The sequence below is a fragment of the Astatotilapia calliptera genome, chromosome 10 (assembly GCF_900246225.1).
Source record: "Astatotilapia calliptera chromosome 10, fAstCal1.2, whole genome shotgun sequence".
In the NCBI taxonomy this organism is placed as follows: Eukaryota; Metazoa; Chordata; class Actinopteri; order Cichliformes; family Cichlidae; genus Astatotilapia; species Astatotilapia calliptera.
Genome location: NC_039311.1, coordinates 28,765,287 through 28,779,269, shown reverse-complemented (window position 1 = coordinate 28,779,269; position 13,983 = coordinate 28,765,287). Strand labels below are relative to the sequence as shown.

Here is a 13,983-nt window from a genome sequence, read left to right as displayed (position 1 = left end):
CACTCCATTCCTCACATCATGTCTTCATACCTCATTCTCATTTATCTCTCCTTTCTCTCCCACATGAACAGCCAGCTAGGCAGCTAACCAGCTTTAACTTAGCTTAGAGAGTTAGAGTTGGTTAATTATGTCACTCGTAAGCACACATACGAACCTTTATTTCAGAACAAGTTGGGATACTGTGTCAACAAATGATTTAAACTCTATATTTAATTGAAAACAGCACTAAAACAACATATCAAAGGCTGACAATATGACATTTTACTGTAAGGACGCGGGTATGTTGACCACTGTGTTGCATCACCTCTTTTAAGAGCACTTTGTAAGGGTTTGTGGAATTGCTGTAGGTCTGAACACAAAATCTTTCCCCTTCTTTCTGCTTCTAAACAAGTCAAGGGCTCCTTTGTTCTATTTTTCATTTCATTATGGAGCAAAGGTTTTCAGTCGATGGCAAGGCTGAATTGCACCTAAGATGAGTTTAACACTTGTACTTTTTTGTTCATTCTGATTATTATCGGCCCACGAAATGGTTGTCATCACAACCATTTGCACCTATGACCAATGTAGAATTCCCAGTTAACCTAACAATCATGTCCTTGGATCGTGAGAAGAAGTGCCCAGAATGGTCACCGGAGAGCTGGTTGATTTGAATCCACTGTGCAGCCCAAGTACATGTTTAAAATTTTATTAATCATGGTCCCACAGTCATTTATTATTTTACTAATTATTACCACTTAAGCATATTTACATTTTTGGAGGTATTTATATGTCACAAGCTTAAGACAATGTTTAAAAGAAGGACTGCCAGTCTTTTCCTCAGAGTGAGGAATGCTGCATATCCTAATGCAGCGGTCCCCAACCTTTTTTGCACCACGGACCAGTTTAATGTCAGACAATATTTTCACGGACCGGCCTTTAAGGTGTCACAGATAAATACAACAAAATAAAATGATACGACCAAGACAAAAACTGTGATATTTTGTAAATATAATAATAAACGCGGATTCACTGTGTAATTGTGTAACTTAATCAGCAGCGTCCTCCTGAAATGCGCCAACAACACTAAGAGTAACATCCTCCTCTCTGCCCCTTAATGCTCTCTGGTCGCTATTGTAACGTGTAAATATTTCTTTCAAAATAAGATACACAACTACAACATGGGAAAAGACCCAGGGAAGTTAATGATAAAAACAATGAAAACCATACATTTCACACCCGAGCCTCAACTCTCGCGGCCTGGTACCAAACGACACACGGGCTGGTACCAGATGCTAAAAGCCAAAAAGTTTGAAAAAACTTCTAAATTTTAAATGACTTCCAAATAAATGTATTCTGTTCTTTATTTATTGTAAAATCTTACATGACAGCAGTTTAGACAGATTTCTGAAAAAAGAAAAGAAAAGGAAACGTTGACATCGGTTCACAAAGGTGAAGAGAAGAAACTTCCTGCCAGCAGAGTGTCACCCATCCTTTATGCTTGTCTCTGTCGGTTGCTTTCAGTGTAGGAGATTGAGGAACTGAAGCTTATTGTACTGCAGCACGCTGTAAATTACTCTGAGAGCTTCGCATAAAATGGAAAATGGAAAAGCGCAGTGATCCGGTGAGCTCAGATACCTAGCCGCCACCTGGAAAACACTTACAGGATGCTTATTAGAGCGCCCTTAGCTCAGCCAGTGAAGCATGAGACTCCTAATCTCCAGGTCACAGGTGCCTTTAAATTTCAAATGCACCCCTGGATACTTCTACATCATTACAAAGAATTGATTTATGACACCCAACGCATGCCAAGTTCCTCTGGTCAGGTGTATTTTTAGTGAACCGACTTTGCCTTAAACTATTATCTCAACCACCTCGACTTCAGCTAGGGTTTTTCAAGACTGCCTTAAAAAGTACACCTGGGTCACATTTACTGCTGCCAAAAAAACGTTTTCTGTTAATGGAAACAATGGTGCAATGAACACCTCATTGCAAACCACAGGTGGCAGAGACTCAAGCAACAACTCCTCTTCCAATAGCTCTCCAAACATTAAAACTGATGGTTTGATGGAGCAAAAATGACTCTATGGCCCGATAATGGCTGATTGAATCACTGCAGTGTACACATCACTGCTCAAGTATTTCTAACCGCTGACATTTTGTTTTTAACCCACAATTCTGCAAAGTCACCCAAGTCACACACCTTTGGAAAAAACCTGCAAAAACTTTTCCATGACATGGCATGCCAATTCATGTGAAGCGAGGTGGATTATGACGTATATGAGCGGGTGGAATGAACAAAAGTACTGACAATAACGCGAACATTTTTTCTCTTTGATAAAGAAACAAACCAAGCCCGTTTTGCAGACACGTTGATGTTTTGAAATCCGTGAAACATTGTCAAACTTCATGCTGCTGCTAATCAAAAGAAAACCTTCAGTTGCAATCCATTTAGAACTAATCATTGCAATCAGGGAACTGGCTCATTGAGAAAAAGTAAAATACATAAAAAGCTTGAAAAGAGGTGCAGAAGAAGCTCAGCAGAGACTAAAGCTCAATTAAATTAAATTCTATTTCTATAGCGCCAAATCACAACACTCACCTCAAGGCACTTTATATTGTAACGATCATACAAAAACAGAGAAAAAAAACCCAACAATGAGAGAACCCCAATGAGCAAACACTTGGCGACAATGGGAAGGAAAAACTCCCTTTTAACAGGAATAAGCATTCAGCAGAACCAGAAGACAAAAACAGGATGTCTGCCTCCCCAATCCAAACTGGGAACTGGTTCCACAGAAGACTGGTCTGAAAGCTGAAGACTCTGCCTCCCATTCTACTTTCAAATATTCTAGGAACCACAAGTAAGAAGTGTGAGAGCGAAGTGCTCTATTGGGGTGATGCGGTATTTTGAGGTCTTTAAGTTAAGATTATTCTAGAGAAATTCCTCTACATATTCTTAAATGTGGTCCAATTTAACCTCCTAGGACCTGGCGTCCACATATGTGGACATCACGTTTTGGGTTATTTAGACCAAAATACTCAATTTTGCTCTACATGGGCCTGATATCCACTTACGAGGACATTATACTGCTACTGTTCTATCAAAATTTTAAACGAATATCCTCATATGTGGCTCTTATTTTTCTTAAAAACAAAAATAAGGTAAAAAAAAATCTGGTAATTCTTTGTTTTTACATTCATCGGGCCCCAATATGCCCAAATATCAAAGAGAAATTAAAAATGTATGCTGTGGAAGAGTTCGGGTCTTCGGAGGTTAAAGGGAATCGCCACCCAGAGCAATTGGCACTCTTAATTTGCAAAAGCCGTGTTTTTATCGAGGCGTAATGGTTTTTATCATTTGGTTGAACAGCAAATGCAAACTTTTGTGAATCCTGCTAAAGAAGATGACTGTGTTGCAAAGAATGATGCAACGTCTTGCATTTATAAAGTTTTTGTTTAGAAGTCTCAAGTATCCAAAAAACAATAAGCCTGTGTTTAATGCATTCCTGTTCAACAACAACACTAATCAAGGGGCAAAAACTACACGCAGGTTATTCGTTTTTCCGTACTGATGGAGCAAACTACCACATACACAATGAGCCAAAACCTGCAAAACCACAAGCACGGCTGATAATTTCAAAAAAGTAAAACAAAACAAACTAACTAAAAAAACATATCAACTTTCATCGACACAATTTAGATACAAAACAGCAGCATTTCAATCCTCATTTCTGAAACACAGATAACCTGAAAAGTCAGCGTGACCAGAAATCTTGGCAAACTGCTGTTTGAGAGCATTTGAAGGGTGAGGTGACAAGCTGGCAGCAACCGGCTGATTCTGGTCCCTCCAATCATCTTTGTCACCCTGACAACTCAGTAGAAATGTGTCTCATACTCAGTGCTAAGCAACAAATATTTTAGGCAAAGACTTTAGATTTTCAGGTTATACCATCAGGGCTCTGTCAGTACAAATTTATTCTGCTGGATTTCAGCACAAGTTGGTCTAGATCTCATGAAGAAGCAAAAGACAACAAGACACAACCTTAACCAAAGAAGAACTAAGGCAAGTTATCCATAGGTGCTTTTGGTTCCAGGGAAGTACCCCCTTATATGTGTCCACAAAGCTTAAAGTGGTTACATCAAAAGTCCTAAAAGCCCCATTTGTGGCATCTTTTTTAAGTTCTTGCCTCAAAGGATCCTCTTGTGCTGGAGAGAACCTACCTCTGAGTGGCACAAGTGGACACTGATTGGTCTAGATTGGCGCAACACTGCCAACCACCATATTAGAAAGGGAAAAAAAAAATCCAGGTTTGATATTTGTTGTGTCAGCAGCATAATAAGCAGACCTGGCATGCAATGAACACCGAGTTTAAATCTAGATGCAGATGTCCAACTCTGCAGGAGCAGAAAAGTTTTTCAGAGAAGAGACACCAAAGTGCTTTTTTTAAGCATCACATTTGATGGTGATTCCAAATATGCAGTTTTCATCTTCCAATGATGACCGAAATCAAAGTTAGTTTACATAATACTTCAAAATAACTGCCCAAATAAATGCCTGGAGGCATCGTGGGATGACTGCCAAGAGGAGAGACTAGCTTCTACAAGTCCACAAATAGCTCAAAAAGATGAAACAATACAAAGAAAAATGGATGAACAGTAAAGTCCAGACTAATTTGAGTAAATATGAAACAAATTTAAAATGCAATTTTGATATATTAGAAGCTTTTCTTTAATTTAATGCTGCCATTTCCTCTCAACTACCCGGGGCATCCACACAGAGCAAAGCACCGTATAAAGAAAAGGGCGACGCTGTAAGAGGACAAGTAAAAGAAAAACACCCTGCAACCAAAGCAGATCTCATTTGGTGCCGTTTCTGGGTGCGTTCTTGGGTACTTACAGGCATATGGTGGTAATGCAAAAACAAGGGATTCATTAGGCGGGCTTTTGGAGACTTCTCATTAGCAGCACCATGAGCTGTGGTTCGCCTCCGGAAGCATTCCTACTGTTTGTGCCAATGCAGACAAAAAAAGGCCTTAAAGGTATGCAGTTCTCAGAGGACCACCCCAGTGGGTAGTTACCCTCAGGCAGTTCCCAGAACTGTTTGATCCTACTGGACAAACACTCTGAAGAAAAAACAAAAAAAACCTGTCACACCAAAAATTGATGGGTTTGAGGTGTTTTCTATGGACCCAGCTAATACTGGTTTAGCACAGCTAGACTTGTATCAGTGTATCCGTTATGTGACAAAAAAAAAAACTAAAAGATGCTTCAGATGGTTTAAAAGCTCTGCCTACATTGTTTGGTGTCCTCCTAGCACTGTCTACACCACATGCAGCAAAGTAGCATCAAACCATGAAAAAAGATAGAAAAGAGTAAAAAAAAGAATGTCACAGCAAGTTCAGGGCTTCTGTCAGAGTATTACTGGTCTAAGCTGGCCCACTGCTAAGCCTATAGATCTGATTTTCTTACTAACATATAAAGCTGCAACTGCAAAATTTCACTAATGTGTCTTATTAGCCTACGGTCGGTACCTTTGGCTGCCTTATTCCAAGAGGTCACCACATTAAGGCATTAAGACCCACATTAAGAGTTCACAAGCTTGTGATCCCCCTAGAACACCAGTATACCTGCTGCACTGGTGTGTATTGATGTAACGTCACTATTGTCATACAGTACCATTTGCCAAGGTGAAACGGCGAGCATAATGGCTTCACATTCCCAGAGATCTATCATGTCCCGTCTCCCTCACCTCACCCTCAACCTCTCACAGCAGATGGCTGCCCCTGGAGTAGGGGTTGCCTTGGAGTAGGGGTATGTCACCAGGGTGCAGAGGAGGCTACCCCCCCCCCCCCCCCCTCTGTCCCCTTCTGGCTGCCTCTGCCTCAATTTTATCCCACAACTTAGACATTCACATTACTCACACTCTCATTACACATACATATAGGATCTTGGGGGTGGGCACGATACACGGAGTCCAAAGTACCATCAGGGTGTACACCCCACCCCTGGCATCGTTGCCCACCTCTCAATTTTAAATACACGTAGACATTGAGGGCTAGCAGGAGGGACCATGCGCTTACCTGCTGCTCTCTGGCAGGTAGCTCCAAGCCCTCCTGGGTTTTAAATGCACCTTAGAACACACATGCATCAACATTACAATGAGCGGGTGGAGGGAGGTTCGGAGTCTTCTCTCACCCCCGTTCTCTGCGACCTGCTGGAGCAGGGGGGCTAGGACTAGGAGGAGGAGTTGGCCGTCCGACTGCGGTCTGGAGTGTGGAGCCTTCCTGCTGCTGTGGAGTCGGGGCGGTCTGCCTCCCCCCACCGCAGGGAAAAGGGAAACACCACCTGGGTCTGGGTGCAGTTCCCCCCTCCAGGGGCGGGGGCACCTAGACCCGGTTTGTAGAGTACGCTTGGGGAGTGTGATCGTGTGTACAACGTCTCTTTATGTATGTCTCCACGTTGGTTGAGTGTGGAGTAAGTGCATATGAGAGCATGAGGGTGGGAATGGATGTTTGTATCTGTGTGTGCCTGTATGTCTGTGTCTATATGTCAGGTTGGGTGTCAGGCGCCACCTCTCTGGGGACATCTCAGGCCCTCCAAGGTTTGGAGGCCTATCTCCCCCTACCACCACTTCCCCTGCCAGTGGCGGACCCCCTCAGACATCGGTGCGTTGGTGGTTCTTTGTGTCCGGGGATGGGCGTCCAGGTACACACCGGCTCACTCCTGGGCGGCCGCTTATCGGGGCCTGGAGCCTGGGGCTCGCTCGGGCCACTTCGGAGGTGGGGTGCCCCCGGCCTCTCGGCCTGGGGCTCGGTCACTCAGGCGCAGCTGGCTGCCGGCGGAGCTCACGGGCGCGTCACTGCAACTCCCCCTGGCTTCTGCTCCGCGGCTGCTGAGTGAGCCCTCATCTGGGACTCTCCTCAGCTCTTACTGGGACAGTGGCGCAGCTGCCCCTCTGTTGGTCTTCCTTGGTCTCTTGTGTTCTGGGGGCCTCTGGATGTCTGGAGTTTTGATCTCCTCCACACCTGCTTCACGCCCTGGAGGACGGGGCTGTGGCCCCCCCACACCCTCTAGCAGATTATTACATGAAGGAACCTTTTAAAAAAACAAAAAACAAGCGCGTCCATGCTCACAGGTGTACACACGGGTGATCACACCCACAAACTACACCCTTTTTGGCTCCTACCTCAAAGCACACTGTGTTCTGTTGATCTTATGTGCTGCACAATAATGTTTAACATTTAGTATTTACTGTCATATTCCCATATATCATTGTGATGTTGTTTATTCTATTACTCTTGTTCTCTTCTGCTTGCTTTCTTTTTTCTTTCTCAGCAGGTGATCCAGGTGATTGATATATGCATTTTTTTTCTCTGCCCGTTCTGTTGGTTTTTGTCTTTTGCCCTTCTCCCCCGTCCCTCTTCTCAGCTGTTTCTCTTTCCCTCTTTCTTTCTCCCCTTCTTTCCCCCAGTCAAGTCTGTCCCGTATTCAGTAAGTGAAAATAAAATAAACAATAAAAGGTGAATCAAATGGACCATTACGGCAAGGCTGGGATGGTCAGTTTGGTAAAGTAAATCCGTTGGGCATCTTTCTTTGCCTTTAGACAACAATTCTGATGGCAAAAGAGCCAAACGGGACAGTCAAAAAAAAAAAAGAAAAAAAAAGGAATTACTCAACAGTGCTCTACAGTAACCAAATAAATATACTGAAGATACCAGCTGACCGACCAATACAGCATGAGAAAGAACATAATCATCTCAGTCATCCAGGTCAGGGTAGACGTAGGAGCTTGTAAATAAAAAAAAGACGACAGGACTTCTTTAAGTTTGTGAAGACCTTTTATCTCTCAATTTAGAAAAGTCCCGTTACCTTCATTTTCAAGCTCTTAAGAATTATGTGTTCGGCATCCGTCAACTGGTCTCTCTTGATCTCGTTGCTCTCTGTGTATGCAGATATGTGCCTAGATCATCACATCTCATATCAGTCTGTGCCTCACGATTACCACTATAGGGGGGTTCATACTGCTACATTAATTGAGTCCAACGTTAGGCTGTTCATGGGCCCTCGGGAGCCAGTAAAGCTGCCGGCGTTAACGACTTTCCTGGCAGGGACACTAAAGCTGCTCACCAGTTTGTGAATTACACAGCTGGAAAGTTAATAAACAATGACCCAATTATTTACTTTCTCATTGTGTGGCTATCGTACTGCGTGTAATACCAGCCAAAATATCAATATCAGGATTGTTTACTCCCTGAAAATAACATTAATTATTTAGAAATATTCAGTGTGATTCCCAAAAGGCCCCATTTCCTGTTTACATGTGGATGTTAAGGAAAAATAAAATGATTCGACTTCATTTCGACGGCCAAACTTTTTGCACAGTATCGTCCGTGTGCAGGCACAGAGGGGGTGACACAACATCCCTGTTCTGAGAAGTTTGCTGAAACTTTGTTCAGCATTGTTAATGATTGCCTACAGTGTGGCATCTGCTCTCTGTTGCGCGCGCGCGCACACACACACACACACACACACACACACACACACACACACACACACACACACACAGGCAGACTTTGTATTCAAGGGCCCTTTGCTGCTGATGCCCTGCCCAGGAATGTACAGCTGAACCTGCTCTCACATACAGTCCAGCTGATCCAACAGACACATATGTGCACACACGCACACACACATAGTATAACACAATTGAGCATGCCCAGCTATGCCTCTGATGAAGACTCTGAGCAATGCTATCACTTTAACCATGATGGGAGGAAATTGATTTCCTCTCCCACGCTTCAAACACAGCTAACTGGGTCAGAGGTAAAAGTAAAAACAGAAAGCAAGGCGAAGGGGGGCTTTGAAAATGAAAGAACTTGAGAAAACCGATGAGACAACACAACAACAACAACAACAACAACAACAACAACAAAATGCTCATCTATTACAGTCCTCCTAAAAGGGAAAGTTCAAAAGAAAGTGCAGCACTAGGTAAGTTTACAGCTCATGATGGGGCTGGGGGGATGCCACTAATGTTTACATCCTGTCACACTGTCACAAGCACAAGTTCCTCATTGGGGACACATGCACACTACTTTCTGTGCGATGACACACTTGCTGGTGGTAATTCGATGAAAATAAAACAGTTCCCACATGAAAGCGCTCACAATAAAGTCTGCTGATATTTTTTTCATGTCTTTGCATAACCAGGTCATGACTTCTGGAGAAAGAATCTGTGCATCACCTCTACAGCTGATATCTCCAAAACTGGGCAATTCACACCAAAGAAATCAAACTGGAACAACAATACTTCAGGCCATATTTTATTTTCTGAGTCACATTTTATCCTTTCACCATAATCAGCCAGTTTCATTTTAACTCCTAATGTGCAAGTCAGTGACGAAGCACCACATAAGCTGAAATGATAACTTTTAACAGTGTAAACAAACGTCTGCTTTGTGATTAATTTCACAATCAACTGCATTAAACTCCTTTAGCTACAGTTCCAAAGAGAGGTACATCTTTGAGATTTCACCGCCACAGAGGAAGGCATGAATTTTATTTTCTGGGTTTGTTTGGAGCAAGCAGAAAAAAAAATGTGACAGTTTGCACCAACTGTGAAAAACTTGAAACTGCAAAGAGACTAAAAGGCGAGGCTTGGTGAGGCGAGGCATCGACTCGGGTCTACAAGACCTCTCCACTACAGTTCCAACCGCATAAGTACAGTGCAGAGAAAACCACAGCAACAGGGTACATGAAGGTATGTGAACTTCTCAGCAAACTGACTTTGACCTCAAAAGATCACCTGCCAGTTGCACTGCTGCTTGCAACTTACAAAAAAAAGAAGAAAAAGGAAGAACTATACCTTTTTTGGTAGGTGGGGTACCCTAACAGAGAGACTTCTACTGCTCTGATGTTTGGTTTTAAACATTGTAGCATGTGGCATCTGTAAATACAGGTAGATGCTAATGAAAAACGGTAATTAAAGTACAAACCCTTTAAAAGCATTGCCGTTCCAGTTCCACACTGGCTGCAAAAGTCCTGCAGATTTACTGGATTTGGCAGAAAAAGTGCGTGAGAGCCAAGCTGTTGTACATGTGCTTTTAAAAGAGTCATCGAAACGTGGCACAAGTCATAAAAGTCATTCTCTGTTTAATGGATTCACTCGAGGCTAATTATAATCAGGCAAGGGAGCGGCCGTGACAACACCTCGCTCGGTTTCTTGGAGGCTGAAAGGATCTAATAACTGTTAAAAATGCAGAGATTACACAGAGTCTGAGTTTTGTTTTTAAAAACTGGTCTTTTTCAGTCACAAGGCTTCAGACAGATCTATTGGTCTCCACTTTCAGGTAAAAGCAAATCAGTCAAGCTGTTTCCCCTGGAGACAAAAGCACTTTTGACCGTTCATACAATTTTTGTTGTTTTTTTTATTTAAACAAAGCTGGTCGTGCAGGAATTTATAGTGAAGCTCCATCACGCAAAAGACGGGAAGAGGTGATGCTATAAAATCAAATGTTCTTGCTGTTCACTAAAGAAATGCTGAACTTTAAAAACAGGCAAGAACAAGCCTGTAAAGTTAGATAGAGGCCTCAAACATCCTTCCCATTTAAGGGTATAGTCAACCGGCTAGAAACACTGAGATCATTTCAACTTCCACATCAGCTCCACCGCTCAGAGAAATGTTTGTATAACTACACTTCCCCCTAGCTGCCTTACTCACCCTTCATTTGGCATAAACAGCAGTTATTCTCATTTTAGAGTCTGCTGATCATTCTAAGAATAAGAGGAAATGCATGCATTGTATGCATATGAGAGATGCAGAGTTTTTTGTGTAGGGGAGGGTATTTGCATAGTACATACAGTACCTGCTCTATTATCATGAATGCTAGATGCATCGCGGGCCTCACAGAGAAGCACTAGGTGCATAAGTAAGATTGGCCATTTCCTATAGCTGTTAAAGGACTGTAGAAAAAAAGATAGCTTTAAACTAACTCATACATGTGTACAGGGTCTCTTACGCTGCAGAACCTCCGTATGTTCTCTCTATGCCTGTTTGGGTTCTGTCCGGCTACTCCGGCTTCCTCCCACAATCCAAATCAAAGTGTATGTTTGATGAATGGAGTGTGAATGGTTGTCTGCCTCTCTGTGTGTGACCTGCCCAGCCCTTACCCTGCCTCTAGCCCCATGGCAGCACCGCTCCTCGATTTGGATAAGCAGAAGAAATTGGATTCTACATCAAACAATCCACTATGCTCTCACCCATCACATAACGAAACGTTTGCATGTGCTTTGGTGGAAACTTTGTAGGTGTCTAAGACTGACATCTCTTGACGGCCAATATTGCCACTGTCAACAAATCAAAGTCTGAATCAGGAGGTTGGAGGATGGAGTTCTATCAGCACCAAGACTGGGGTTCACATCCCATTTGGCACTTCTTCTGTTTTTCAATTTTCCATAGGGGACTTTGACATATTCAAATATTCCCTCCATCCATTTATTCAATTCAACACATAGAGACAGACAACCATTCACACCTATGGGCAATCATCACAAGAATCCCCAGTTAACCTGACCTAACATTATACTACAAATGATCGGAAATGCACTAAGAAGCTGTTTGTCAGCTACCATTAAACACAAAGGAGAACACTACTCACTGCTGGGTGTTGGACCTGTAAACTGAGTGCGCCCCAGCTCCTATTACAAAAACTGCAGAAATATGCAAAGTGAATGGATTAACTGTGCAAACACCACAATGTAAAGGTAGCATCTCACAGTCAATTTAAAGCAGATCTGATGGGTGGCAACGTCTGGAGAATAGCCAAATACTTCCAAGTAAAGGAGGATTTTCAGGCTAAAATATGTATCCCTTCTCTTCACTTTTGCTTTCACCCTGTAGTTAAGCTTAAGCACAGAAATTGAATATTAACCCTGCAGACTTCACCCCAAAAGTGGATTTAGTTTTTTGTTTTTTGTTTTGTTTGTTTTTTAGATTGCAGTGTTTTATGAAACGAAGTGAAATACAGTCCACTTTAGGTGCATGCCTAAGCCAAAAAAAGGGGGGCAACACAACTGGCTTCATGCCTTTGTGTGTGCACATAAGCTAAAAAGTGTCTACTTCACAACTTCCTATTACATAGTAAATAATCTGTTCCAGATGGTTGCGAGCCTTCATAATAACTGTCATTTAATCAATGAACCAATCATCTCCTGGATGACTTCTTCTGGTTTCCGTCATTGCAAATTCAACATCGTCCAGCACTGAAAAACAACAGCTGTATTTCACACAGTCCTCCACCTGCCACCCCCCACCCTCTCCACGCTAACACGGGATGTGATGTCATAGGCGTTTCACTACACATAAGCTGAAATTGAATTGATGAACTGATGCCAGTGTGTGATCTGGCATCTGCTGCACTGTACGCTGCATGTCACCATTGGTCGGTCATGCAGATCCACAGATCAAAGTTCACTGCTTTATCAGGAAACCTGAAAGCGCTGCACCAAACTGTGGCTGGGGCTTCATCACCTATCTACCCAGCCAGCCAGCCAGCCATCAAACAAACAAACAAACAAACAAACAGATCTGAAGCTGCAGTGATGATATACTCCACACGCCAAGTTTCACTTAGTTTCGACCAGCACCGCCATCCTGACTGACACTCAAAACGAACGCCGCTGAAGCGCAGAGGGTAACATCTCGGCAGCAGGAGCCCGGTGCAGAGTTAAGCTGGAGGCAGTGCACCTGGCTGCTTTCCCAGAGTTGTGTTTGAAAAGAGGCTGCTGGCCCTTTAAAAGCTAAGATGGTGTCCTGCAAGCTGCATTTGCTGCCTTCCGTTTCCTTCCTGCCTTTCAGAGATCACAGAGCATTCAAAATTGAACCTGAACTAACCTGGCGCACAGAGGGAAAGCCAGATACACAGGACACACACAAACACACACACAAGGAGGATTTTGTTTTCCTTTTTCTGCATTAGAATTAGAGGACTCTCGGAATGATGTTATTGCAATGCAATGAGGTCGCTGTTACAAAACTCTTCCACTAATTTGCAAAATAAACTGCCTGCAAGGACACACTTGTGACTGTTATAGAAGCACAGGCTATATTCGCTCACTGACAGTCATATTTTTGGCTCATGTTGGGTTGACAATGTCAACTCTGCTTGTGTACAGGCAGATCACCCACACAGGTAGATGTTTCTTCTTCTTTTTCTTTAATTCCTCCACTGACCAGGGCAAAGCCAATAACGTGCACTTACTTTCTTGTTACGGGTCTCCGTGTGCATCTCGGTTGCCGGAGCGGTGCAGCGGCGGAGGGGTGGAGCAGCAGGAGCAGGAGGGGGTCGGTCGGGGCTTTGGGTGTAGCTCTATCTGAATCAGAACTGTCAGGGAGAGAGAGGAGGGCTTTTTTGGGGGTGCTAGTTTTCCACCTTTACAGTCAAATATTTCGGGATATAGGAACACGATCCCTGCCTCTTCCAGTGTTTCTTTTCAGTTCATATCCGCGGCGTCGAAGGCTCCCTGTGCTTTTACCCCCCCAAAAAACAAAAAAAAAAACAGCCAGTCTCTCTGTGTCTCTCCCTCTCTCTCTCTGTCGGCGTGTTGTTGCCGTGTATTCAAGGGCTGGGCTCTCTCTCTCTGCCTTTTCCTCCTCCGCCTCTCCCTGCTTGTGACCCCACCCTGCGTCCCCACCCCTCATCTCTCTGTCAGTCAGGAGCTGCGCAGCCCTGCAGAGGAGCGGGGCCGCTCTGCCGGCGACCCGACACCGGCAGCGGGCGGGCGGGCGGGCAGTGCAAGAGGAGCTGCTGCAGAAGCACCAGCGCACAAATGCAAAGAGAGAGGTGTGGAGGTGTGGGGGGCTTTAATTGCATCTACCAGCACTGCTCTCCACATTACCTCCTCTCCCATGCACCAATGCTGTGCTGCAGCAGCTTATTGCCCACGGATGATGATGAAGAGAAACACCCATGTCACCTTACTGACGTCACCCAGCAAGCTAATTGAGGA

The 13,983-nt window shown here is 43.7% G+C and overlaps 1 protein-coding gene across 3 annotated transcripts in view; it reads right to left on the bottom strand.

Annotated features, from left to right (window-relative positions):
* Window positions 1–13,983, bottom strand: part of klf8 (Kruppel like factor 8) — an 89,088-nt gene that overhangs the window by 73,442 nt on the left and 1,663 nt on the right. For 2 of the 3 annotated variants that reach the window (XM_026182704.1, XM_026182703.1), the window contains exon 2: window positions 13,236–13,358. In XM_026182704.1, the coding sequence (XP_026038489.1) occupies window positions 13,236–13,262 (27 nt within the window). In that variant the 5' untranslated portion in view covers window positions 13,263–13,358. Of the gene's footprint in view, window positions 1–13,235; window positions 13,944–13,983 lie in introns of those variants that run through there. The other variant, XM_026182705.1, reaches the window with a different exon arrangement.